The sequence below is a fragment of the Lampetra fluviatilis genome, chromosome 22, assembly GCF_964198595.1.
Source record: "Lampetra fluviatilis chromosome 22, kcLamFluv1.1, whole genome shotgun sequence".
Taxonomy (NCBI): Eukaryota; Metazoa; Chordata; class Hyperoartia; order Petromyzontiformes; family Petromyzontidae; genus Lampetra; species Lampetra fluviatilis.
The window spans coordinates 2,269,522-2,297,493 of record NC_136296.1 but is presented as its reverse complement, the minus strand read 5'-3'; the positions used below and the strand labels follow the sequence as shown (position 1 = coordinate 2,297,493).

General features: G+C 54.2%; 1 protein-coding gene across 1 annotated transcript; it reads right to left on the bottom strand.

Moving 5' to 3' along the window:
* Window positions 1–27,526, bottom strand: LOC144938419 (dual specificity tyrosine-phosphorylation-regulated kinase 4-like). Its single transcript, XM_078866200.1, has 12 exons — window positions 27,413–27,526; window positions 25,396–25,559; window positions 24,496–24,632; window positions 15,825–15,971; window positions 14,248–14,386; window positions 11,917–11,998; window positions 10,967–11,139; window positions 6,990–7,050; window positions 4,588–4,702; window positions 3,689–4,004; window positions 1,939–2,009; window positions 1–433 (listed from the first exon to the last, which is right to left on the bottom strand). The coding sequence occupies exons 1-12, from the start codon at window positions 27,465–27,467 to the stop codon at window positions 1–3; spliced, it is 1,893 nt and encodes a 630-aa protein (XP_078722326.1). The 5' UTR covers window positions 27,468–27,526.
* Between the last annotated feature and the right edge of the window lie 446 nt (window positions 27,527–27,972).

Sequence of the window (27,972 nt, the reverse complement as noted above, 5' to 3'; positions counted from 1 at the left end):
CTATTGTGCCGTGGCCTGGCCACCGCACAGCACCATGCAGCGGAGGAGCGAGCGGTGTGAGCGGAGTGCCTTGCCCATCCTTGCCAGGCCCCCGTGCTTCTTATTCTCCTGTGGCTGCTGCACCTCCTCCACCTCCTCCTCCGTCTTCTCTTTCTCCTCTTCTGTCTTCTCTTCCTCCTCTTCCTTTGTCTTCTCCACCTCTGTCGTATCCTCCTCCTTATGTTTGTCCTCTTCCTCATTCCCATATTTGTCCTTCTCCTCATTCCCATCTTTGTCCTTCTCCTCCTTATCCTTGTCCTCATCTTTCTCCGTCTCCTCCCTCTCTTTCTCTTCCTCCTTCACCTCCTCCTCCACAACTTTCAACTGTTCTCCATAGATGTGGTCGAGCAGTGAGAATGACGATGATGATGATAGGGGCTTCTCCGTTTCAACTCTGTGGAGACAGCAGGACCACAGCACCACAGCACCATCACTTCAGCATCTCACTACTACGGCCAGAAGGTCGCAGTCGGTCTTCACCACCACTACCACCAGATCCTCCCATGGGTGACCTAATGGATTCAAACTACGACTTTATTTTACCAGCTGTAATGCTCCCACTAAGCTGCTGTGTAGCTCTTTCAGAAGCGACCCTGGCCATCACAAGCGATAGCAGCTCAACCAAGTGTGCTGATATCATCATCATCGTGTAGACATTGATAGCAGCAGCGAAATACTCTAAGGGCGTGTTTCTACAGACTCATAGTCACCCAGAGAGACCCATACTCAGAGACCCATACAGACCCACAGAGGCCATTAGCCACAGAGACCCACAGCAACATAAACTAAAGCTAAACTATGTTTATGTTACCAGATGTAAGATCCCACTGAAATACTGTGTAGCTCTTGTTTAGAAGCAACCTGGCCATAACAAATGATAGCAGCTCAACGAAGTGGCTGAAATCATCATCTTCATCGGGTGGAAATGTATAGACACCCACAGAGACCCATTCTAAAACTAAACTATTTTTATTTTAACCAGGCGTAAGGTTCCCACTGAGCTACTGTGTAGCTCTCTTTCAGAAGGCCCACACAGAGACCCATAGAGATCCAGAGACTCGTATATAACCATAGAGACCCATAGAGACCCATACAGACATCCATAGAGATCTAGAGACTCATATCAATCCACAGAAACCCACGGAGACACACAGAGACCCACAGAGAATCACATATCCACAGAGACTAACAGAGACTCACAGACACTCAGAGACCCATAAAGATCCACATAGACTCACAGAGACCCACACCGCCTCACAAACACCCACGGAGACTCAGAGAAACCCACGGACACTCACAGAGACCCACAGATAATCACAGATACCCACAGAGACTCACAGAGTCTTACATATACCCACAGAGACTCACAAAGACTCAGAGACTCACAGAGACCTACATAGACTCACAGAGACCCACAGAGAATTACAGACACCCACAGAGACTCACAGAGACGTACAAATACCCACAGACCCACATAGACTCTCAGAGACCCATATAGCCCCATACAGATCCATACTAAAACTAAACTACTATATTTTTATTTTACCAGATAAGGCCCACTGAGCTACATACCATCTTTTTCAGAAGTGAACTGGCCATCACAAATGATAGCAGCTCAACAAAGTGGCTGATATCATCATCATCATCAAGTGGCTATTTAACAGCAGCAGCCAAATAGTATAACCGTGTGGTGATGTCGATTCCAAATGTAGAGAGAAAACCCCAGAGGACCTGGAGAAAAATTCACGCAGTGACCACCACGGGGGGAGAGACGCAGACTCCAAATATAGAGCAGCAGCAGGCATCGTCAGGGGTAGGGATTTAACCCACGACCTCCTGCGTACCAGGCGAGGTAGTTGACATCTCAGCCCTGCACTGAGCACACAGTGGGAGTCTCACCGTGGCTCGGCAGCTTTAGAGGCCTGCAGATCCCCAGCAGTGGTGGTGGTGGACTCGCTGGTGGAGGTGACCTGGTGGGGGTGGCAGTGGCCTTGGTGGGGGTGGCAGTAGCTCTGGTGGGGGTGGCAGTGGTGCTGGTGGTGGCGGTGCGGGCCTTGAGGGTCATGGAGATGCCCCTGCCGATGGTGGTGATGGTGACCCCGCTGGTGGGCATGGCAGTGGCCCTGGTGGTTGTTGCGTTGGCCCTGGTGGGGGTGGCAGTGGCCCTGGTGGGGGTGGCAGTGGCCCTGGTGGGGGTGGCGTTGGCCCTGGTGGGGGTGGCAGTGGCCCTGGTGGGGGTGGCAGTGGCCCTGGTGGGGGTAGCAGTGGCCCTGGTGGGGGTGGCAGTGGCCCTGGTGGGGGTGGCAGTGGCCCTGGTGGGGGTGACGTTGGCCCTGGTGGGGGTGGCGTTGGCCCTGGTGGGGGTGGCAGTGGCCCTGGTGGGGGTGGCAGTGGCCCTGGTGGGGGTGGCAGTGGTGCTGGTGGTGGCGGTGCGGGCCTTGAGGGTCATGGAGATGCCCCTGCCGATGGTGGTGATGGTGACCCCGCTGGTGGGCATGGCAGTGGCCCTGGTGGGGGTGGCATTGGCCCTGGTGGGAGTGGCAGTGGCCCTGGTGGGGGTGGCAGAAGCCCTGGTGGGAGTGGCATTGGCCCTGGTGGGGGTGGCAGTGGTGGGGGTGGCAGTGGTCGTGGTGGGGGTGGCAGTGGCCCTGGTGGAGGTGGCAGTGGCTCTGATGGGGGTGGCACTGGCTCTGATGGGGGTGGCAGTGGCCCTGGTGGGGGTGGCAGTGGCCCTGGTGGGGGTGGCAGTGGCTCTGATGGGGGTGGCAGTGGTGCTGGTGGGGGTGGCATTGGCCCTGGTGGGGGTGGCAGTGGCCCTGGTGGGGGTGGCAGTGGCCCTGGTGGGGGTGGCAGTGGCCCTGGTGGGGGTGGCAGTGGCCCTGGTGGGGGTGGCATTGGCCCTGGTGGGGGTGGCAGTGGCCCTGGTGGGGGTGGCATTGGCCCTGGTGGGGGTGGCAGTGGCTCTGATGAGGGTGGCAGTGGCCCTGGTGGGGGTGGCAGTGGCTCTGATGGGGGTGGCAGTGGCTCTGATGGGGATGGCATTGGCCCTGGTGGGGGTGGCAGTGGCCCTGGTGGGGGTGGCATTGGCCCTGGTGGGGGTGGCAGTGACTCTGATGGGGGTGGCAGTGACTCTGATGGGGGTGGCAGTGGCTCTGATGGGGGTGGCATTGGCTCTGGTGGGGGTGGCAGTGGCCCTGGTGGGGGTGGCAGTGGCTCTGATGGGGGTGGCAGTGGCCCTGGTGGGGGTGGCATTGGCCCTGGTGGGGGTGGCAGTGGCCCTGGTGGGGGTGGCAGTGGCTCTGATGGAGGTGGCAGTGGTGCTGGTGGTGGCGGTGCGGGCCCTGAGGGTCATGGCAATGCCCCTGCCGATGGTGGTGATGGTGACCCCGCTGGTGGGCATGGCAGTGGCCCTGATGGGGGTGGCAGTGGCCCGGGTGGCAGTGGTCGTGGTGGGAGTGGCAGTGGCCCTGGTGGGGGTGGCAGTGGTGGGGGTGGCAGTGGCCCTGGTGGGGGTGGCAGTGGCCCTGGTGGGGGTGGCAGTGGTCGTGGTGGGGGTGGCAGTGGCCCTTGTGAGGGTGGCGGTGGCCCTGGTGGGGGTGGCAGTGGCCCTGGTGGGGGTGGCAGTGGTCGTGGTGGGGGTGGCAGTGGCCCTGGTGGGGGTGGCAGTGGCCCTTGTGAGGGTGGCGGTGGCCCTGGTGGGGGTGGCAGTGGCCTTGGTGGGGGTGGCAGTGGCCCTTGTGGGAATGGCAGTGGTCGTGGTGGGGGTGGCAATAGCCCTGGTGGGGGTGGCAGTGGCCCTGGTGGGGGTGGCATTGGCCCTGGTGGGGGTGGCAGTGGCCCTGGTGGCGGTGGCAGTGGTCGTGGTGGGGGTGGCAGTGGCCCTGGTGAGGGTGGCGGTGTCCTTGCACTGGAGCCAGCTGTGAGCCAGCGCCTGATGCGGAGTCATCCTCAGTTCCGGATACCATCTGGGGTGGGAATGGGGGGTCGGGAGGCAGGGGGGGGGCGGGTTGGGGGGCAGGGGGGGGAAGGGGCGGGTGAGGGGGAAGAAGGGGGGTGGTAGGGGGGCACGGAGAGGGGAGGGGGAAGCGGTGGTTTAGTGGTTAGCGCTACGCTACGCTACCACGAACCCAGCAGAGACCCAAGTTCGATTCCCGCTCGCGGCCACCAACACCGCCAGTGATGGCAATTATCTGAACCGGTACCTGGGCCTCCTCCCCTAGGTCGACTCAAATGAGTACCCTGGTGTAGCTGTGGTATGTAATAAACGTCGCCACTGGGGAGACAAAGGAGGCCGTGCGTGGTGTTTGCCACCCACCCTCTCGTGTGCCAGAGTGCCGGCCTTCATAGGTGCTCGCTAACAGCACTTGCCCCAACAGTCTATTAAGACTATACTGGGGGGATCTTTGTCTTTCTGTGTGTGATGGGTGGTGTGAGTTTGTGTGTGCTTGGGGGTGTGTGGTGTGTTTGGTGTGTGGTGTGTGTGTGGTGTGTGTTTGATGTGTGCGTGTGTGGTGTGTGTGTAGTGTATGTGTGTAAGTTTGTTCTTACTGCAGGCAGCTTTTTACGAAGCTCACGAGCTGCGCCCCAAATCCTCGCATCACGTAGTCCAGTGGGACGCTGCCCGGGAGTTTATTTGACATCCAGCGAGGATTTCCGAATTCGTCTGCACGAGAGAGACAGATAAAGGGAGGGTGGGGGAGGGCAAAGTGGGACAGACAGAGAAAGACGGAGAGAGAGACAGAGGCAGAGAGACAGAGAGAGACAGAGAGAGACAGAGAGAGACAGAGAGAGACAGAGATAGAGACAAAGAGAGACAGACATAAAAGAGAGAGAAACACACCCTGAGTGTCCCCAACCACTACATCACCCACTCACCAATTGACCCACCCACTCACTCACCGACATACCGACTAGCCTACCCACTCCCCACCTACCTACCCACCTACCGACCGACTCACCTATCCACCCACTCACTCACCTATGCACCCACCCACCTATGCACCCACCTACCTACCCACCCACCTACCACCCACCTACCACCCACCTACCTACCACCCACATACCCAACGCACCTACCCACCCACTCACCCATCTATCCACCCACCCACCTACCCACCCAACCACCCACTTACCCAACCACCTCCCCATTCACCCACCTACCCATCTACCAACCGACCCACTCACCCACCTACCCACCCACTCACCCACCCACCTACATACCTACCCACCTACCCACCCACACTATGGTTCCTTATCAACCGACCCAGGTCGTTACTGAGTGGGCCCAAACCCCCACCCGACCCCCACCTCCTCCCTCCCCCCCAGGCCTCCCCTCCACCCAAAGGGCCTCCAATCCCCAACACCACCATCAACACCACCACCATCTCTCTCACCACCACCACTACCACCACTGTACCACACCACCACCATCTCCATCACCACCACCACTACCAGCACTGTACCACACAATCACCACCACCACCACTGTACTACACCACCACTATCACCACCACCACGACCACTGTACCACACCACCACCATCTCCATCACCACTACCATCAATATACCGCACCACCACCATCTCCACCACCACCACTGTACCACACCACCTCCATCTCCACCACCACCATCTCCATCACTACCACCACCATCTCCACCACCATCACCACCACCACTACCACCACTGTACCACACAACCACCATCTCCATCACCACCACCACTGTACTACACCACCACCATCTCCATCACCACCACTACCAGCACTGTACCCCACCACCACCACTGTATTACACCACCACCACCATCTCCATCACCACTACCACTACCATCAATATACCGCAACACCACCATCTCCACCACCACCACTGTACCACACCACCTCCCACCACCTCCATCTCCACCACCACCATCTCTATTACCACCACTACCACCACTGTACCACACCACCTCCATCTCCATCACCACTACCACCACCACTGCACCACACCACCACCATCTCCATCACCACTACCACCACCACTGTACCACACCACACTATCTTCATCACCACCACCACTACCACCACTGTACCACACCACCTTCATCACCACTACCACCACCACTGCACCACACCACCACCATCTCCATCACCACTACCACCACCACTGTACCACACCACACTATCTCCATCACCACCACCACTACCACCACTGTACCGCACCACCACCATCTCCACCACCACCACTGTACCACACCACCTCCATCTCCACCACCACCACCATCTCCACCACCATCACCATCACCACCACTACCACCACCACTGTACCACACCACACTATCTCCATCACCACCACCACTACCACTACTGTACCACACCACCTCCATCTCCATCACCACTACCACCACCACTGCACCACACCACCACCATCTCCATCACCACTACCACCACCACTGCACCACACCACCACCATCACCACTACCACCACCACTGTACCACACCACACTATCTCCATCACCACCACCACTACCACCACTGTACCACACCATCTCCATCACCACCACCACTACCACCACTGTATCGCACCACCACCACTGTACCACACCACCTCCATCTCCACCACCACCACCATCTCCATCACCACCACCACCATCTCCACCACCATCACCATCACCACCACCAATACCACCACTGTACCACACCACCTCCATCTCCATCACCACTACTGTACCACACCACCACCATTACCATTACCACCACTATCACTATTGTACCACACCACCACCATCTCTATCACCACCACCACCACTGTACCAGACCAACACCATCTCCATCACCACTACCACCAATATACCGCACAACCACCATCTCCACCACCACCACTGTACCACACCACCTCCATCTCCACCACCACCACCACCACGACCACCATCTACACCATCATCACCACCACACCACCACCCTTAAACTCACCAAAGTAGGACTCGCTGTTGGGAGCTTCCTTTACCATTCGTTCGGGAGGCATGCCCAGGATCTGCTCAACCATTTCAAGACAGAGAGACACAGAGACACCAGGTAAGGCCTCCACTGAGCTACTGTGTATCTCTTTTTCAGAAGCGACCTGGCCATCACAAATGATAGCAGCTCAACCAAGTGGCTGATATCGTCATCATCACCATTGTCACGTGGATATTTACAGCAGCAGCCAAATACTATAAACGGTTGTTTCTACTGACTGGGTGGCTGGTTGATTGGGTGTCTGGGTGGGTAATTGGGTGGCTGTGTGGGTGGGTGGCTGGGTGGCTAGATGGGTGGGTGGGTGAGTGGGTCGATGGGTGGATGGCTGGGTGAGTGGCTGGGTGAGTGGGTGAGTGTGGATGGGTAACTAACTGCGTGGCTGGGTGACTGGTTTGGTGAGTGAGTGGGTGTGTTGCTGGATGGCTGGGTGGATAGCTGGATGGGTGAATGGCTGGGTGGGTGAGTGAGTGGGCGGGTGGGTGGCTGGCTGGGTGGATGGTTGGGTGGCTAGGTGGTTTGATGGCTGGCTGGGTGGGTGGGTGGCTGGCTGGGTGGGTGGCTGACTGGGTGGGTTGATGGCTGGCTGGGTAGGTGGCTGGGTGCGTGGCGAAATGGGTGAGTGGGTGGCTGGGTGGGTGGGTGGCTGGCTAGGTGGATTGATGGATGGCTGGGTGAATGGCTGACTGGGTGGGTTGATGGCTGGCTGGGTGGGTGGGTAACTGGGTGGGTGGCTGGGTGGGTGGATTGATGGATGGCTGGATGGGTGCCTGACTGGGTGGGTGGGTGGCTGACTGGGTGGGTTGATGGCTGGTTGGGTAGGTGGCTGGGTGCGTGGCTGAATGAGTGGGTGGGTGGATGGCTGGCTGGCTGGGTGGATTCATGGATGGCTGGGTGGGTGGCTGACTGGATGGGTTGATGGCTGACTGGATGGGTGGCTGGGTGGGTGGGTGGGCGGGTGGATGGGTGGGTGGGTGTCTGGGTGGGTGGCTAGGTGGGTGGATTGATGGATGGCTGGGTGGGTGCCTGACTGGGTGGGTGGCTGACTGGGTGGGTAGGAGGCTGGCTGGATGGGTTGATGGCTGGCTGGGTGGGTGGGTGGGTGTCTGGCTGGTGGGTGTTCGGCTGACTGGGTGGGTGGCTGGCTGGGTGGTTTGATGGCTGGCTGGGTGGCTGACTGGGTGGGTTGATGGCTGACTGGATGGGTGGCTGACTGGGTGGGTGGGTGGCTGGTTATGTGGTGTGATGGCTGGTGGGGTGGGTGGGTGGCTGGCTGGCTGGGTGGGTGTCTGGATGCGTGGCTGACTGGGTGGTTTTATGGCTTAATTCTAGATTTGAAGTTTTCGTGACTGCAAGGATTCATACTCTTTGGTTTTTTCGGTAAAGTCACGTAGATAAAAAATTCAAATAAATTAAATCACATAATCAACGATTTTTGGGTTTAGATCGCGTTATTTATAAATGTGTCGTAACCCTCCACCACCCGACACGGCCAATCAGTAAAAAAAGTGTCACGTTGACAAAAGACAAATAGTTCACTGCTTTAGCCCACCGGTGTTTTGAAGCGTGAAACCACAACATTTGCAATTTGAGTACGACGTTTCGCTGGTAATTGCATCCAGCATCATAGGGCAATTCGCCAGAATGGTGAGGCTCTGCTGTGTCTCCCGTTCTTATATAGAGCAGCAGCAGGGTGACGTCACCATTAACTCATTAACTCATCAGGTGCAAAGATTTTAGGGGGGGGTTATTGTAATTATATACTTGATTAGTAATAAGGCTATTGTTACGATGCGAGTTGTAGATTAGTAATCATTTGGAATGTGTTCTATTGTGATTATGCTACATTAATAATCAGTTAGTGCTTGTTTCCCTTATAAGGAATTGCAATGCATCTTATTTAATAATACGCTTCCAGGCCGCACTAAGCCTGTAGCTGTCTGAGCGATTAAAGTTATTTCTGTTTCTCTCAATCTCAATGGATTCTCTAATTAGTCTTTGCCAGTAGTAACTAGTTTTACACAACACTTCAACGTTGTCAAAATCAATTGAGTGTCCCTGTTGGCAAGCATGTTCTGCCACTGCCAACAGTTGTGTTTGCGATAGTTTAATATTTCTCTGGTGTTCTTTTAGTCTTACACTAACGTTACGCCCTGTCTGTCCAATATAGCATCTGCCACATACACAATTAATCCGATATACACCTTCTGTTGATAATTTAGGTAATTCGTCTTTAATGCACGTTACTAGTTGTTGAATTTTGTGTACTGTACCAAATCTTACTGTAATGTTTTGCTTTTGCAAAACACGGGCTAATTTGTCAGTTACTCCTGAGATAAATGGTATTTTTATTGTTTTAATAATCTGATCGCTTTCAGTTAATGAGTTAATGATGACGTCACCCTGCTGCTGCTCTATATAAGAACGGGAGACACAGCAGCGCCTCACCATTCTGGCGAATTGCCCGATGATGCTGGATGCAATTACCAGCGAAACGTCGTACTCAAATTGTAAATGTTGTGGTTTCACGCTTCAACACACCGGTGGGCTAAAGCAGTCAACTATTTGTCTTTTGTCAACGTGACACTTTTTTTACTGATTGGCCGTGTCGGGTGGTGGAGGGTTACGACACATTTATAAATAACGCGATCTAAACCCAAAAATCGTTGATTATGAACAATATTGGTCGCGAAAGCCTACGTGTTAAACCAAATTAAATCACGACGTTTCGGAGGCAACACAAGCTTCCATCTTCAGGTAGAACCGTCACAGCAAAATTACTGTATCAAGTGAAGATAGCTCTAAGAGACACGAGAATATATACAGGTTAAGGGGAGGGGGGAGGAGCCAGGATGGGCCGTGGGGGGCTAAGTTAAGCCGCCTTTTGTTATTCTGCAGGGGATTAGGAGGACGTGGTTGAAAAAATTACACACATGAACACAGTTAAAAAACGGAGGCAGTATTTAAGCTGACAAGAGCAATTTGAATCCATCATCTCAGTTGAAGTTATGTCTGTGTGTATCTAGGTGGCTTCATGGATGCACAAGCTAAGCTAAAGAAGACCAAAACAACAGCGTGTGGTAATGGTGATGGTATTGTGTGAAGCTGGGGGTAACAGGCTGGGGATATGGATATGTTTGGCTTGAGGGATGGCTGGGTGGGTGGCTGACTGGGTGGGTGGGTGGTTCACTGGGTGGGTGGCTGACTGGGTGGGTTGATGGTTGGCTGGGTGGGTGGCTGGGTGGGTGGATGGCTGGTTGGGTGGGTGGATGGGTGGGTGGGCGGCTGGGTGGGTGGGTGGCTGGGTGGGTGGGTGGCTGGGTGAGTGAATTGATGGATGGCTGGGTGGGTGGGTGGCTGGCTGGGTTGGTTAATGGCTGGCTGGGCGGCTGGGTGGGTGGGTGTCTGGCTGGTGGCTGTCTGGCTGTCTGGCTGGCTGGGTGGTTTGATGGCTGGCTGGGTGGGTGGCTGACTGGGTGGGTTGATGGCTGACTAGGTGGGTGGGTGGGTGGCTGGCTGGGTGATTTGTTGGCAGGCTGGTTGGTTGGCTGGCTGGGTGGGTGGTTGGCTGGGTGGGTGGCTGGGTGGGTGGGTGGCTTGGTGGGTTGCTGGCTGGCTGGGTTGATGCCTGGCTGGGTGGGTGGCTGGCTGCGTTGATGGCTGGAAGGGTGGGTGGTTGGGTGGGTGGCTGGGTAGCTAGCTCGCTGGCTGGGTGGGTGGGTGGTTGGTTGGGTGGGTGGGTGGGTGGTTGGGTGGGTGGATGGCTGGGTGGGTGGCTGGGTGGGTAGGTGGATGGCTGGGTAGGTGGATGGCTGGGTGAGTTGATGGCTGTGTAGGTGGTTGGCTGGGTGGGTGGGTGGTTGGGTGGGTAGGTGACTGGATTGGTGGCTGGCTGGGCCAAGTCGCCTGGTGCTTCACCGAGACGCCCCGGTCACCTCGATGCAGCAGGCCACCTGGCCGTTCTTCGGTTTCCGAACGAAGAGTCTCCTGCCGATGGCCAGCCTCGCGACGGTGCAGCCCAGGGACCACATGTCCGCGGCGCAGGTGGCTGGGTAGCCCAGCAACACCTCGGGGGCCTTGTAGGAGGTGGTGCCTCCGATGAACGAGGCTGTTCGGACGACAACGGCAACAGCAGCGATGATGATGAATGTATACTGTGCATGTGCATGTGTGTTTGGGGGAGTGGTTGGTGCCTGGGTAGGTGGGTGGATGGGTGGGTGGATAGGTAGAAAAGTGGATGGGTGGGTCGGTGGGTGGATGAGTGGATGGGTGGGTGTGTGGATGGATGGGTGGGTGGATGGATGGATAGCTGGGTGGATGGGTAGGTGGATGGGTGGATGGGTGGATGGCTGGGTGGTTGGATGAGTAGATGGGTGAATGGGTGGGGGGATGGCTGGGTGGGTGGATGGCTGGGTGGGTGGCTGGGTGGATGGATGGATGGGTGGATGGGTGGGTGCATAGGTGGATGAGTGGATGGGTAGGTGGATGGGTGGATGAGTGGATGGGTAGGTGGATGAGTGGATGAGTGGATGGGTGGGTGGACGCTTGGATGAGTGGATGGGTGGGTGGATGGGTGGATGAGTGCATGGGTGGGTGGATGGGTGGACGAGTGGATGGGTGGGTGGGTTTATGGTTGGTGTGTGGGTGGATGGGTGTGTGTTTGGGTGGGTGGGTGGTTGGGTGGGTGGGAGAGTGGATGGATGGGTGGGTGGATGGTTGGGTGGACGGATGGGTGGGTGGACGGATGGGTAAGTAGATGGGTGTGATCCCCACACACGTAGATACACCCACACACTCCCACCCACACCCATGCACACACCCACACACTCACCCACCTACACACGCACACGTGCAGGTGTGTGGGTGGGGGAGGATCACCACTCACGTTGTTGGTCCACAAAGAAGCTGTAGCCGAAGTCGGTGACTCTGACCAAACGTTTTAAGTTGCTCTTCAATAGAACATTGCCCTGGATGGTGAGTGAGCAGAAGACAGAGAGAGAGTATTAACACTCAGTGGGGTCAAGGTGGGTGGGTTGATGGGTATACGGGTGAGTGGAAGAATGGGTGCATGGGTGGGTGGGTGAGTGGACGGCTGGGTAGGTGGATGGGTGGGTGGATGAGTGGATGGGTGGGTGGGTGGATTGGTGGATGGGTGGGTTAATGGGTGGCTGGGTAGATGGGTGGGTGGTTGGGTGGATGGGTGGGAAAAGGGTGAGTGGATGGGTGAGTGGGTGAATGGGTGGGTGGAATGTGTGGGTGGGTGGCAGGGTGGGTGGATGGGTGGGTGGGTGGTTGGGTGGCTAGGTTCTTCGGTTGTTGGGTGGGTCGGTGTGTGGGTGTGTGGATGAATGGAAGGGTGGTTGAGTGGATGTGTGGGTAACTGGGTGGGTGGGTGGAGGGTGGGTGGGTGGGTGGATGGATGGGTGGATGGGTGGGTGCATAGGTGGATGAGTGGATGGGTAGGTGGATGGATGTGTGGGTGGGTGGTTGGTTGAATGGGTGGGTGGGTGAGTGGGTGTATGGGTGAGTGGATGGGTGGATGAGTGGATGGTTGGGTGGATGGGTGAGTGGATGGATGGGTGGTTGGGAGGATGGGTGTGTGAATGGGTGGATGGGTGGATGGGTGAGAGAGTAGATTGGTGGGTGTGTGAGTGCGTGGATGGTTGGGTGGGTGGATGGATGGGTGTGTGAGTGGACGGCTGGGTGGGTGGATGGGTGGGTGGATGGGTGGGTAGATGGGTGGGTGGGTGGGTGGATGGATGGATGGGTGGGTGGATGGGTGGGTGGGTGAATGGGTGGGTGGGTGGGTGGGTGAGGGAGTGGATCGGTGGGTGTGTGGATGGGTGGGTGAGTGGATGGGTGGGTGGTTAGATGGGTGGGTGGGTGGGTGGGTGGGTGGGTGGATGGGTGAGTGTATGGGTGAGTGAATGGGTCGGTGGGTGGATGAGTGGATGGTTGGGTGGATGGGTGAGTGGATGGATGGGTGGTTGGGAGGCTGGGTGTGTGGATGGGTGGGTGGGTGGATGGGTATGTGGGTGGGTGGGTGGATGGGTATGTGGGTGGGTGGGTGGGTGGATGGGTGGATGGGTGGGTGGGTGGATGGATGGGTGGGTGAGGGAGTGGATGGGTGGGTGGGTGGGTAGGTAGGTGGGTGGATGGTTGGGTGGGTGGATGGATGGATGGGTGGGTGAGTGGACGGCTGGGTGGGTGGGTGGATGGGTGGGTGGATGAATGGATGGGTGGGTGGGGGAGTGGATGGGTGGGTGGGTGAGTGAGTGGATGGGTGGGTGGGGGAGTGGATGGGTGGGTGGGTGGGTGGATGGGTGGGTGCGTAGATGGGTGGGTGGGTGGATGGGTGGGTGTATGTGTAATGTAGGAACTTGGCGGGAGACGACCTTACGGGTAGCACACTCTTTTATTAACACCAACTTATATTACACGGGTGGCTAACTCCAGCCTTAACCCACGGGGTTCCCCCGGCTACACCCACACGGGCTCTTAGCCTCTCGGAACACACCCAGTCGGGGTGTCCGTCTCGACTCTGGGTCCCACAGTCTCGGTCCACAGGGACGTCAGACCACGGGTCCCACAGTCTCGCCTCCGAGCCACACAGGGCCCCGGCCCTCACAAGGACAGCGGGACTAGGGGTCTCAGGGCCTACCTCTGAACTCCGTCTTCGGTCTTCGACTGGTTAACAACTCCCCGAGTGCTCCCGCGCGTCCCCCTTTATAGTCCTTCATGCGGACGTCGCTGAGAGCACCCACCCCAGTTGACCAATCACTGCGTGCTGCCCACGATCCTCTTTCCCACCTTGTGTCAGCGCGCACAACCACGCACCCCGCGCCGCCCCGTAATCTCTCACTCCCGGCGCGCGCGTCAACACCACGCCTACATCGCGTGCCCAACCACGCACCCCGCGCCGCCCCGTGATCTCTCACTGCGGGCGCGCGTCCGCACCACCACTACATATGCGTGAGTGGATGGGTGGATGGTTGGCTGGGTGAGTGAATGGGTGGCTGGGGGAGTGAATGGCTGGGTGGGGGAGTGGATGGGTGGGTGGCTGCATGGGTGAGTGTATGTATGGGTGGGTGATTGGGTGGTTGGGTGGGTGGGTGAGTGGGTTGGTGGTTGGCTGGGTTGGTGAGTGGGTGAGTGGATGGATGGGTGTGGGTGCATCAAAGTGAGCGTCCGCGCCCGCAGCGTGCCCTCTGCTCACCGGCTTGATGTCCGCGTGGACAATGTTCCGCGACTTGGTGTAGGTGAGGAAGCGGACGATGCCCCTGGTGTACGACTTCAACACCTCCTCTTCGATGTATCGCTCCCCTATGTCTAAGAGCTCCTGTTGGAGGCTCTTCCTGCGATGGGGTAGACAGCGGCAGCGACATGAGGCGTCAGGGTCTTTGTGTGACTCTATGGGTCCCTTTGGGTCTCTGTGGGTCCGGGGTCTGGGTGTCTCTGTGGGTATGTGTGGGTCTCTGTAGGTGTATATGTGGGTCTCTGCGGGTCCCTGTGGGTCTCTATGGGTCTCTGTGGGTCTCTATGGGTCTCTATGGGCGTCTCTGTGGGTCTCTGTAGGTGTATTTGTGGGTCCCTATGGATCTCTATGGGTCTCTGTGAGTCTCTGATGGTGTCTCTGTGAAGGTCTCTGTGGGTATTTGTGGGTCGCTGTAGGTGTATATGTGGGTCTCTTTGGGTCTCTATGGGTCTCTATGGGTCTCTGTGGGTCTCTGTGGGTCTCTGTGGGTGCCATTGGGTGTCCCTGTGGGTCTCTATGGGTTTCTGTTGGTCTGGGTGTCTCTGTGGGTGTCTCTGTGGGACTCTGTGGGTCTGGGTGTCTCTGTGGTTCTCTGTGGGTTTCTATGGGTCTCTGTTGTTCTGCGTATCTCTGTGGGTGTCTCTGTGGGTCTAAGTGGGTGTCTTTGTGGGTCCCTGTGGGTCTCTATGGGTCTCTGTGGGTCTCTGTGGGTCTCTGTGGGTGTCTCTGTGGGTCTCTGTGGGTGTCTTTGTGGGTCTCTGTGGGTCTCTATGGGTCTTTATAGGTCTCTATGGGTCCCTGTGGGTGCCTGTGGGTCTCTATGGGTCTACATGGGTCTCTGTGAGTTTGGGCGTCTCTGTGGGTCTCTATGGGTCTCTGTGGGTCTCCATAGGTTTCTGTGGGTGTCTCTGTTGGTGTCTCTGTTGGTCTCTGTGGGTCTGTGTGTGTGTCTCTGTGGGTCTCTGTGTAGGTCTCTAAGGGTCTCTGGGTCTGAGGGTCTGTGGGTGATGGTGGTGGGTGGGTGAGTGGGTGCATGAGTGGGTGAGTGGGTGAGTGGATGAGTGGATGGGTGGGTGAGTGAATGGGCGAGTGGGTGGGTAGTGGTGGTAGTGACTGAGTGAGTGGATGAGTGGGTGGGTGGATGAGTGGGTGAGTGGGTGGGTGGTAGGTGACTGAGTGAGTGGGTTGGTCTGTGGATGAATGGGTGAGTAGGTGAGTGAGTGAGTGGTGGTAGTGGTGGGTGGGTGAGTGAATGAGTGAGTGGTGGTAGTGGTGGGTGGGTGAGTGAATGAATTGGGGGGGTGGGTATGTGGGTGGTGGTGGGTGTGTGGGTAGGTGAGTAAGTTGGTGAGTGGGTGCATGGGTGGATGAGTGAATGGTTGGGTGGGTGAGTCAGTGAGTGAGTGGGTAGGTGAGTGGATGAGTGGGTGGGTCAGTGGGTGGATGAGTGGGTAGGTGGGTGGGTGAGTGTGTGGGTGGATGAGTGGGTTTGTGAGTGAGTGAGTGGTGGGTGGTTGTGGTGCTGGTGGTGTCCGTACTCCAACAGCTCCATTACGAGGCATTTGTGTCCTCGGAAGTGGAAAGTCTCTATGACTCTGACTACGTTGTAGACCACATCACTATGTTCCGTCTGGAGCTCCATCGACATCCGCATCTCCGTCATCTGGTTCTCTTCATTAATTCGGCTGTGATCGAGTGAGAGACAGAGAGAGACACAGATGGAGAGATACAGTTAGTGTTCTGCCTCACGGCAGTTTTGCCTCACGGCAGATGGGGGGGGGGGCGTATGTACACAGGAATTTCCTGTTTTTATGCTAATTTTGGTCACGTGACCAGGAAGTTGCGATTTAAGATTCCCGCTCGACCACGCGGGCGTCGGCCATTACACACGTAATTCAAGATGGCGGCACACATCGCGTCCCAGTGAAGCCAGCTGCAATTGTCCATTGTGTGACCTTAAGAAGCATTGTGTGTAAGTTCGTTTATGTTCTTATAATATTGGCAATGCTGTTATAATGTTAGAATGACCGTTATAAGGATGTAAATGCCTTTATAATGCTGTTAAATTGTTATGATAAATACGAGGCCTAGTTAACAACGAAGCCTGCAACTTTCCTTATTGTGAATGTTACTTGTAATTTAATAAGTCGAGTCAAACTTGTACCCAAGTAACTATATTGCGATCTTGAGAGCAAGGATGACAAAATGTCTCATTCATAGTGCAGTGTTATGTGTAGTACTGTACATCTGGGGTCCAGTGTGATGATAACACGGTGTGCCTTATGTAACACAGCAGCTTACATTACCACTATTCAGTGGTAATGTAGGTGCCTGCCCCCTCCAGGATCTATTGTTTAGAAACATGTTATCTGGGACAATGTTCTGGTGCTGTGGTGTTCATTGTGTTGATGTTTCCGGGTTATAACAGATGCTGTATCTGTGTTTTCTCACCAGTTTTACCTCGTTAAACTCAATAAATGACGTTTGGAGTCGGACGTTCATCCTGGCTCCGAGGGTTTATTGAACGCGAGGTTAACTACTCAGCTAGCGGTGCAACGCATCGCACAACGAGGCCGAGACAGTAAAAAGACACTCTTCTTGGAGCTCCCAACCAGGTCCTCAAGCAATGAGCTCTCAAGCAGTCAGCCTGCATCAAGCAACCAGCTCTGCAACGAGTCTACATTAAAATCATGTTGCGAGCATCACAGCATGGAAAGCCACAGTTCAGCAGGGAGAAATGCTGAAGAAGATGATTTAAGCAATCCAGAACCTCCCATCCTGCCTCAAGAGGACCAAAGGAGTTCAAGGCCCCAAAGAGAGGTCAGGCTGACACAACGGGCCTTGGAAAGCTATGATGCTGAGAAGCAGGACCTTGATGCCAGGATTCAAAGGGCATGGGACCGGGTTGAAGCAGATATATCTGAAGCTTCAAAGGCCTCAGACACAGTGGCCTCAATTCAGCGGGCCATCCAGCGAGTGAAGGTGAGCAGCTCAAGCTACAAGCTGCTGGCAAATAAATATATCTCCCTCCTGATGAAGGTGAAAACAGATGAGGGCATTGAGGGAGTGCGCATGCAAGAGCACTTCCTTGAACTTCTCGATGATAATGTGCAGGCAGTGATACAAGAGGCAATGGACCGTGTGGAGGGCTTAAGAGAGACACGATCTCAGCACTCTGTCTCATCCAGGTCCACCACAAGATCTAAAGGCTCAGCGCACTCACAGACATCATCTACTAGTATGGCAGCAGCTCAGGCACGTGCAGCAGCAGAAGCAGCAAACGCCCGTGTCTCCTACATGGCAGAAGAGGAAGCCATGCTAATTGAAAAGGCTAGCATACAAGAAGAAGCAAGCATAGCAACTGCTGCCGCACGGAGGAAAGCAGAGCTCACAGAGCAAGAAAGTATATTAGCAACTGCTGCCGCACGGAAGAAAGCAGAGCAAGAAAAAGCAGAGCTTGAAGAGCAAGAGAGTACATTAACGGCTACTGCCACACGGAAGAAAATTGAGCTGGATGCTAAGTTAAGCACCCTACAACTGAAAAAGGAAGAAGCTGCTGCAAGGGCCCAGGCAGAGGTGCTCGAAGCAGCAGCCAACCTGGATAAGGAAGATATTTGGAGTGAGTTTGGCACTCAGATACCTGTCAAGGACCATGATCAACTCACCAGAAAAAATATTTTGGACTGGTCTGAACAATGCATCAATGCTTCTCCACCAAACGATACTGAACAAAGGGTGGACGTTCAGGCATCGCCATCTCCACACCTAATGAACATGAATGCTGTCTACGGGAATGGTGGAAATGCATATCCTGCCCTGAGAGTTAGTCGCCGACTCAGCGTCGCGCACGTGGGGTCAGACGTGGATGCACCAAGTCAGACCCACATTCCAGACAGTCACATAAGGGGATCCAACCAACGTGATCGAAACCCTTTGAGCCCACAGTCCAACGCCATCGCGAATGACGGCATGCAAGGCAATACAGCCAATAATGCTACCTCACAAGCGCCAGTATGGACACACCCTGGATTTGCAGGACTAGGGGACTTTGCTAGGTACCTGGCTCACCGCGAACTAATCAACACAGGACTCGTTAAGTTTGATGACCACTCTGAGAACTATCGAGCCTGGAGATCTACCTTCAGGAATGCAATCCGAAATGCACACATCTCTGCAAGTGAAGAACTCGACCTGTTGGTGAAATGGTTAGGAAATAAATTTGCAGATTACGCAAAGAGGATCCGGTCAGCAAACATTGACGATCCCACCTCAAGCCTGCATGCGGTGTGGGAGAGGCTCGAGGAGTGCTATGGTAGCCCAGAAACCATTGAGAAGGCTCTCTTCAAGAAGTTGCAGAACTTTAAAAAAATCTCTGGTCGAGACAATAAAAGGTTACGGGAGCTTGGAGATATTTTGGAGCTTGAATCAGCCCAGGCTGATCCCTACTTACCAGGTCTCATTTTCTTGAATACCTACCATGGCGTGAACCCCATCGTAGAGAAATTTCCATTTGACGTGCAGGAAAAATGGAGAACAGCGGGTTCAAGATACAAGTCAGAGCATCAGGTTGCATTCCCCCCATTCTCTTTTTTCTCAAAGTTTATCCGCAACCTGGCGAAGACCAGAAATGACCCGAGTTTCATGTTTGGCACCACGGGGATTTCCAGTCCAGATATCCCAAAAATAGAAAGAGCAATGGCGAAACGAGGAACAGCGAGAGTGCCAATTTCCGTACACAAGACTGAGGTCTCTCCTACGACATTCGCAAACTCCGTCCAGGCAACCACCACAAAGAAAAAGATAGAGGATCCAGAGAAGTAATGCCCATTGCATGATAAACGCCACTCCCTCCAAAAATGCCGTGAGTTCAGGAGGAAGCCATTGAAAGAGCAGAAGAACATGCTGAAAGAATTTGGAGTGTGCTTCAAATGCTGTGCTTATACAAACCACCTTGCAAGGAATTGCAAGGCAGATATCAAGTGCAAGGAATGTGGCAGCGACAAACACGCAACTGCTCTGCACACATTTTACTCCAAACCCAGTGGCACTAAGGCGTCCGATCCCAAAGCAGAGCACGGCGGGGAGCAATGCGAGACCGCCGCACTCACTTCGTCAATCACAACCAAATGCACAGAAGTCTGTGGAGAAGGCTTCAAAGGAAGATCTTGCTCAAAGATATGCCTCGTCCGAGTGTATCCCAAAGGACATCATGAAAGGGCAGTAAGGATGTACGCCATAATGGACGACCAAAGCAACAAGTCTTTGGCAAGGTCAGAGTTCTTTGATCAGCTAAGCGTAGGTGGGAATTCCTTTCCATACACGCTCAGAACATGCTCAGGACTGATGGACACAGTGGGAAGAAGAGCGAGTGGCCTCATGGTGCAAACCATGGATAGCACCATGAAGCTAGCCCTTCCTACAGTGACAGTGCAATGAGATACCGGATGACAGGAGTGAGATTCCCACGCCCGAAGTCGCACGTCACCACCCACACCTGAAACCCATAGCAGAGTTCATCCCGCGATTGGATCACATGGCACAGATTTTACTTCTGCTTGGCAGGGACATACTGAGAGTCCACAAGGTTCGTGGTCAACGCAACGGACCTCACGACGCTCCCTACACCCAGAGACTCGACCTAGGATGGGTCATCGTAGGTGATGTTTGTCTCGATGGAACACACAAACCAGACCGCATTAGCACATTCAGAACAAGTGTCCTCACGAATGGACGCACATCGCTCTTCAAGCCGTGCCCCAACCACTTCACGCTGGAAGAGAAACTCAAAGAGAGAAGTGAAGGCTGTACCGTGCAGACTTACAAAGAAACCACCATGCTGACCACAACTTCGCTCGTACATCCACCATCTTCACTGGATTTTGTTCCTCCTTGTTTCTCCAAGCCAGTCCTGACTGACAAGAGGAAGCCAAAGACGAAGCTACTGCTCGTCGCTCTGCTGGTGGTCGTGGCGGTGGTCGCTGCGGCCATGGCCTCTCCGTTCTTAGACCCAGAGCTGTCGTCCGAGTGGGAATCCTGGAAGGAGTTCCATGGCAAGGCCCCACAACCGGAACATACCACCCCAAGGCTCGAGCTGTGTGGAGCCGTTCTTGCTACAGAGGTGGCGGAACTGATCTTAGACGAATTGGACGTCAAACTGGACGCGGTCAAGTTCTACACGGACAGTAAGGTCGTACTAGGCTACATAAACAACCAAACCAGAAGGTTCTACACCTACATCAGCAACCGGGTGGAACACATCAGGAGATCGACGCAGCCGGAGCAATGGAATTACGTTCCAACTGACCAGAATCCAGCAGATCTCGCAACTAGGTCCGTCCCTGCATCTCTGCTGAAGCAAACCATCTGGCTGACGGGTCCAGCGTTCCTCTTACGACGAGACGGTCGCCCATGTACTACCAAAGAGACCTTTGGACTCATAGAGCCCGAGTCAGACAAGGAGATTCGTCCTCAAGTGACAACTTTCGTAACAAATGTGCAACCAAGAAATCCACTGAGTCCACACCATTTTGAACATTTCTCGAAATGGACGACGCTTGTGTGAGCGATAGCATATCTAACGCATATCGCAGACTGCTTCCACTGCCCGATGAGAGGCACCACTGGTAGCTGCAATGGATGGCATCACTGCACAGTGCCACACACTGAAGACGAGCTTTCCAGAGCAAGGAAATCAATCTTCCGCTATGTGCAACAGGCAGCTTATGCAAGTGAGATCAAGGCCATCAACAAGGGAGAAGACCTTCCTAGGGTCAGCACCCTCAGGGAGCTAAACCCCAGAATGGACAAAGACGACTTGCTCAGGATCGGTGGTTGGCTAGGGAATGCAAAATTAGATGAGAATGAACGAAACCCCCTCATAATCCCAAGCCAGAGCCACATCGCAATCTTACTTGTGCGCCACTACCACGAGAAGGTCAAGCACCAAGGTAGGCACTTCACAGAAGGAGCAATCCGATCTGCAGGGCTGTGGATCGTTGGAGCAAAGAGGTGCATCGCCAGCACAATCCACAAGTGTATCAGGTGTCGTAAGCTACGTGGAAAACAGGAAGAACAGAAAATGGCAGACCTCCCAGCCGATCGACTCAGTGTGGAACCTCCCTTCACCTCTGTAGGGATCGACGTGTTCGGACCATGGACAGTCATCTCCCGCCGCACCAGAGGAGGGCTCGCGAAACGCAAACGTTGGGCAGTGCTGTTCACCTGTATGAGTACACGAGCAGTGCACGTCGAAGTCATCGAGTCCATGGACTCTTCGAGCTTTATAAATGCACTCCGGAAATTCTTCGCCATCAGAGGGCCAGCCAAGCAACTCCGTTCTGATTGTGGAACCAATTTCACTGGAGCATGTAAAGAGCTTAAGATCAATACGGAGAATGTCGAAGATGATTCTGTCAGGAAATACCTTAGTGACCAAGGCTGCACATGGATCTTCAATCCTCCCCACTCTTCGCATATGGGTGGAGCCTGGGAACGCATGAACGGGATTGCTCGACGCATTCTCGAGTCCATGCTATGTGATGTCGGGTCCACACGGCTCTCTCACGAGGTCTTGACCACTCTCATGGCCGAGGTCTCAGCCATAATTAATTCAAGACCCCTGATCCCCGTCTCAACCGACCCGGAGTCACCATTCATCTTGACTCCTGCTACACTTCTTACCCAGAAGACAGACGTGCTCACAGCATCTACCGAGGAGGCCAGCACTGCAGACCTCTACAGACGTCAATGGAGACAAGTGCAGAGCTTCGCAAACACGTTCTGGCGTCGCTGGAAAAACGAGTACCTTGCGACACTCCAAGTGCGCAACAAGTGGCAGTCTAACAGACCAGACATCCAAGAAGGCGACCTTGTCCTACTGAAGGACAACCAAGCCAAAACGGAATGAGTGGCCAATGGGCCGCATCCTCAAGTCGATTCCAAGTGCCGATGGAAAAGTTTGAAAAGTCAAGGTTATGATTGCGAAGCAAGGTGTCGCAAGAACTTTCGTCAGGCCCATAGTCGAGACAGTACTCCTTCTCTCTCACAAAGATATGGACAAATAAGTTGACCCGTTGAAGTTGTTATACATTTGTTTAGATAGGAAATAAATGGTGGTATCTCTTAGATACCAGACAGGGAGTGGTCTGCCTCACGGCAGGAGTTTTGCCTCACGGCAGATGGGGGGGGGGGGCGTATGTACACAGGAATTTCCTGTTTTTATGCTAATTTTGGTCACGTGACCAGGAAGTTGCGATTTAAGATTCCCGCTCGACCACGCGGGCGTCGGCCATTACACACGATGGCGGCACACATCGCGTCCCAGTGAAGCCAGCCGCAATTGTCCATTGTGGGACCTTAAGAAGCATTGTCTGTAAGTTCGTTTATGTTCTTATAATATTGGCAATGCTGTTATAATGTTAGAATGACCGTTATAAGGATGTAAATGCGTTTATAATGCTGTTAAATTGTTATGCTAAATACGAGGCCTAGTTAACATAAAAGCCTGCAACTTTCCTTATTGTGAATGTTACTTCTAATTTAATAAGTCGAGTCAAACTTGTACCCAAGTAACTATATTGCGATCTGGAGAGCAAGGATGACAAAATGTCTCATTCATAGTGCAGTGTTATGTGTAGTACTGTACATCTGGGGTACAGTGTGATGATAACACGGTGTGCCTTATGTAACACAGCAGCTTATGCTCTTGTATAGCTATTCAGTGGTAATGTAGGTGCCTTCCCCCTCCAGGATCTATTGTTTAGAAACATGTTATCTGGGACAATGTTCTGGTGCTGTGGTGTTCATTGTGTTGGTGTTTCCGGGTTATAACAGATGCTGTATCTGTGTTTTCTCACCAGTTTTACCTCGTTAAACTCAATAAATGACGTTTGGAGTCGGACGTTCATCCTGGCTCCGAGGGTTTATTGAACGCGAGGTTAACTACTCAGCTAGCGGTGCAACGCAGCGCACAGTGAGGCCGAGACAGTTAGAGAGACACTGAGAGAGAGTTACAGAGAGAGAGACAGATAGAGACAGAGAGAGAAACAGAGACTAATTCAGCACTTAAGCGGTTGTGTGTTGGAGAGTAAACCCAATTAGTGGGAAGGGGGTGGTGATGGTGGTGAGGTGGTGGGGTTGGTGGAGAGAGGGTGGTCGTAGTGGGTGGGTGGTGGTGGGGAGAGGGTGGTGGTGAGGAGAGATGGTGGGGGAGAGGTGTTGGTGGTGTGGTGGTGGGTGGGTGGTGGTGGTTTCGACCGTGGTGCTATTGGGCAGTTGGAGGCAGTCGCCCTCCAGCAACAACGAAGGGCAGAGGAGCGATGCTCACAACAACGAGCGGAGCGCCGGGTGGCTAAAGCAGAGCGAGTTGGCAGAGTATTGGGCACAGCTGGTGGTTCATCTGTCCCATGATCTCATGTCAGCAGCGAGCCTTCGACATTTCACGTGGCAGCGTTAAAGTGCACCTGGCCTGGCACAGGCGCCATGGTGACGTCACCATAACTTACTGGCGATTGGCAGGGTATTGGATTGGTGGGTGCTGGTGATGATGGTAGTGGGTGGGTGGTAGTGGTGGGTGGGTGGTGGTGGTGGGGAGAGGGTGGTGGTGGAGAGAGGAGGTGGTGGTGTTAGTGGGGAGGGTGGTGGGTTGGTGGTGGTGGTGGGTGAATGGTGGGTGGTGGTGCGTTGGTGGTGGTGGTGGTGTGGAGAGGGTGGTGGTAGGTGAGAGGGTGGTGGTTGGGAGAGGAGGTGGTGGTAGTGGGGAGGGTGGGTGGATTGGGGTGGGGTGGTAGGGTGGTGGTGGTGGTGGTAGTGGGGAGGGTGGTGGGTTGGTGGTGGTAGTGGTTGGATGGTCAGTGGTGGTGCGTGGGTGGTGGTGGTGTGGAGAGGGTGGTGGTGTGGAGAGGGTGGTGGTGGGGAGAGGCTGGTGGTGGGGAGAGGAGGTGGTGGTAGTAGTGGGGACAGTGGGTGGGGGTGGGGTGGGGTGGTAGGGTGGTGGTGGTGGGGAGAGGGTGGTGGTGGGAAGAGGAAATGGTGGGTTCGGGCGAGCAGGTGGGTGGATAGATGAGTGATGGCAAAGCTGCAGGCAAGGACATTCAGAACTAGTTTGTTGCTGCTGCTGTGAGTTCACAGCCAGGAGCAGCCTCATAATCTCAGTCATGATGTTTGTTGTTGTTGGATTGTTGACTGCACAGCTGGCCAGGTCCCACTCACGAGATGGGAAAGGCGAGGATCTTGAGCGCCACCAGAGTCTGTGTCTTGTGGTCGAGACACCGCACGACCACGCCCTGCCCGCCCTTCCCGATCTTCCTGCCCAGCTCAAATCGGTAGTTGAAGTGCTCGTGCTCGACCTGCAGGGGGTCACCGGGGGGGAGAGGGGAGGAGGTCACAGGCAGATGATCAGGATGAGGGTCACGGTGAATGTGGTCAGGGGGGGTCACGAGGAGGTCAGGGGGTCACGGGGAGGTCACATGGAGGTAGGAATGCTTGTGCAGGAGCTGCAGGGGGTCACCAGGGGGGAGGTCACAGGGAGGTGGTAAGGGTAAAGGTCAGGGTCCAGGGGGTCATAGGGAGGTCAGGGTGGGGGGGCACGTGCATCTTTGTGGGTCTAGGTCTCTGTGGGTCTCTATGGGTGTCTCTGTGGGTCTCTGTGGCTCTGGGTCTCTGTGGGTCTCTATGGGTCTGGGTCTCTGTGGGTCTCTATAGGTCTGGGTCTCTGTGGCTCTCTATGGGTGTCTCCGTGAGTCTCACAGGGATGTAGTTGTGGGTCTTTATGGGTCTCTATGGGTATCTATGGGTGTCTCTGTGGATCCCTGTGGGTCTAGGTCTCTCTGGGTATCTATGTGTGTCTCTGTGGGTGTCTATGTGTCTCAGTGCGCCTCACAGGGATGTAGTTGTGGGTCTCTGTGGGTCTCTATGGGTGTCTCTGTGGATCTAGGTCTCTAAGGGGGCTTATGGGTGTCTCTGCGTCTCCTTGAGCCTCACAGGGATGTAGTTGTGGGTCTCCATGGATGTCTCTGTGGGTCTCTGTGGGTCTCTATGGGTTTCTCTGTGGGTCTCTATGGGTGTCTCTATGGGACTCTATGGGTGTCTTTGTGTCTCTGTGTGTCTCACAGGGATATAGTTATTCTCGATGTCATCATATCCGTGGTTGCCGATGCCTCCTCGCTTCGTTGCCTCCTGGCCCTTGTCCAGAGTAAAGTACCAAATCTCCTCCATCGTGGCCAGCTCAAGCTTCTGGCGCTCGGTGAGGTAAGGTTCAAATAAACTCAGGATATCTGCACTCGTGACAGCAACAACATCAGCATCAACATCAACACCAGCAGCAGCAACAACAACAGCAACAACAACATCAACAACACCAAGAATGAAAAACAACATCAACAACAACGACAAATAACATCAACAACTCATACAGAGCCCTACAGACCCACAGAAACCCATACTCATATAGAACTATAGAGACCCATACTCATATATAACCATAGAGACCCACAGAGGCCTATATAACACCAGCGACCCATAGAGACCCGTTCCCACATAGAACCATGCCCGTATAGAACCATAGAGACCCATACTCATATAGAGCCAAGGAGACCCATACAGACCCATACTCATATAAAACCATAGAGACCCATACCCATAGAGAACCATAGATACCCATAAAGACCCATATTCATATCGTCATACCCATATAGACCCATACTCAAAAAGAACCATACCCATATATAACCATATTTATTTCGAGCCATAGAGACCCACAGAGACCCATAGTCATATAGGACCACAGAGACCCAAGGAGACCCATAGAGACCCACAGAGACCCATACTCATATAGTCCTACAGATGCCCACAGAGACCCATACTAATATAGAAATATAGAGACCTACTGAGACCCACATCAACCCACAGAAACCCATGCTCATAGAGACCTATAGAGATCCAGAGACTCATATTGAATCATAGAGGCCCACTAGGACCCACAGAGACCTGTAGCAACTCACAGAGACTCAGATATACCCATACTTTGGGTGTCTATGGGTGTCTCTGTGGATATATATATATGGGTCTCTGTGAGTCTATGGGTCTGGGTCTCTATGGGTCTGGGCATCAGTGGGTCTCTGTGTACATACGTATGTTGAACTTATTTCACAACGTACGTAGCCAACCGTGCTAAGGTGTGGGTCTCTGTGAGTGTCTCTATGGGTCTCTACGGGTCTGGGTGTATGTGGGTCTATGGGTCTCTGTGGCTCTCTGTGGGTGTCTGTGGGTGTCTATAGGTTCTATAGGTGTCTATGGGTGTCTCTGTGAGTTTCTGTGTTTATGGGTGTATGTGGGTCTCTATGTCTCTATGGGAGTCTCTGTGGGAGTCTCTGTGGGTGTCTCTGTGGGTGTCTCTGTGGGTGTCTCTGTGGGTGTCTCTGTGGGTCTCTATGGGTCTGGGTGTCTGTGGGTCTATGGGTCTTTGTGGTTCTCTATGTGTCTATGAGTGTCTCTATGTGTCTATGGGTGTCTCTGTGTGTCTCTATGTGTCTATGAGTGCTTATGTGTGTCTATGAGTGCGTTTCTGTCTATGGTTGTTTCTGTTGGCCTCTTGGTAAAGCGGTCACTGCGTGAATTTTCTCTCCAGGTCCTCCGGTCTATTGCCACCCTCCCCATTTAGGAATCAACAATTGAACCTTATGGTGGGACCCCGGGGTCCCGAACAAACGGAAGTCAAAACCGTAAGAATTATTTTATTTTTTGGGACTCCGTCCCACCACGCACATAAACGCCACGACCCACCTGGTGTGGATCATTCTGTTGTCATGTCGCCCAAGCACACCGCGTACGAATGCGCAGAACAAATACAACTTTGAAACTTTGATTAGCGCATTGTGCAGAGCTCGTAGAGTGGATTAGATTGCCGTATCGTTCGCCTTTAACAGTAATAAAATGACGTCGCAACACCGTTTTGATATCAGCCCACTTGCTTGAGCTGCTTTCATTTGAGCTGCTATATATTTTTTTTACTTTTATGATATTTCTGCTGCTTCTCTCTCCTCCCTCTCTCTCCTCTTTCTCTATCCTCTCTTTCTCTCTTTCTCTCTCATCAATCTCTCTCTGTCCTTCTCTCTCTCCTTTCTCTTACCTTTGGGTGATTTGCTGCAGATTGTTCCGCTGTCGGAGTCCAGTGCACTCCACATGTTTTTAGGCGCTTTATCATGACTCGTCTACACACACATACACACATAATACACATACATACATATACACACATATATACACACACATATACATACACACACATATACATACACAACAACAACAACCGACATTCATCACTAAGTGGCGGTGACATCACCACGATGCTTGTGCCAGGCCATGTGCACCTTGAGGCCACGTGAAGTGTCGAACACCCACTGGCAGGAGGTCACGGGGCAGACCCAGATGCCACGGCTCGACTGACTGAGATGACTGGCTGATGCACCACCTGTGCCCCCTACTGTGCCAACTTGCTGTGCTTTAGCCACCCGGCGCTCCGCTTTTTGTTGTGAGCGTCGCTCCTCTGCCCTCTGTTGTTGGAGGGCGACTGCCTCCAACTGCCCAGTAGCGTCCTTCACGAGCCTCCTCCACAGAGGCCCGATCTTGACACCGCTGGCACCAGTCATCGGCAAGTCCACTCAGCTCCATATCCTCCTGTACCACGTC

Excerpts from the sequence above, each read along its gene's own strand:
- LOC144938419 (XM_078866200.1), bottom strand. The coding sequence starts at position 27,467 with ATGTGGAGTGCACTGGACTCCGACAGCGGAACAATCTGCAGCAAATCA. Across the intron at positions 15,972-24,495 it reads ATCCTCGCCTTTCCCATCTC|CCGAATTAATGAAGAGAACC; the intron begins GTGAGTGGGACC and ends ACTCGATCACAG. Across the intron at positions 434-1,938 it reads TCTAAAGCTGCCGAGCCACG|AGTTGAAACGGAGAAGCCCC; the intron begins GTGAGACTCCCA and ends CTGTCTCCACAG.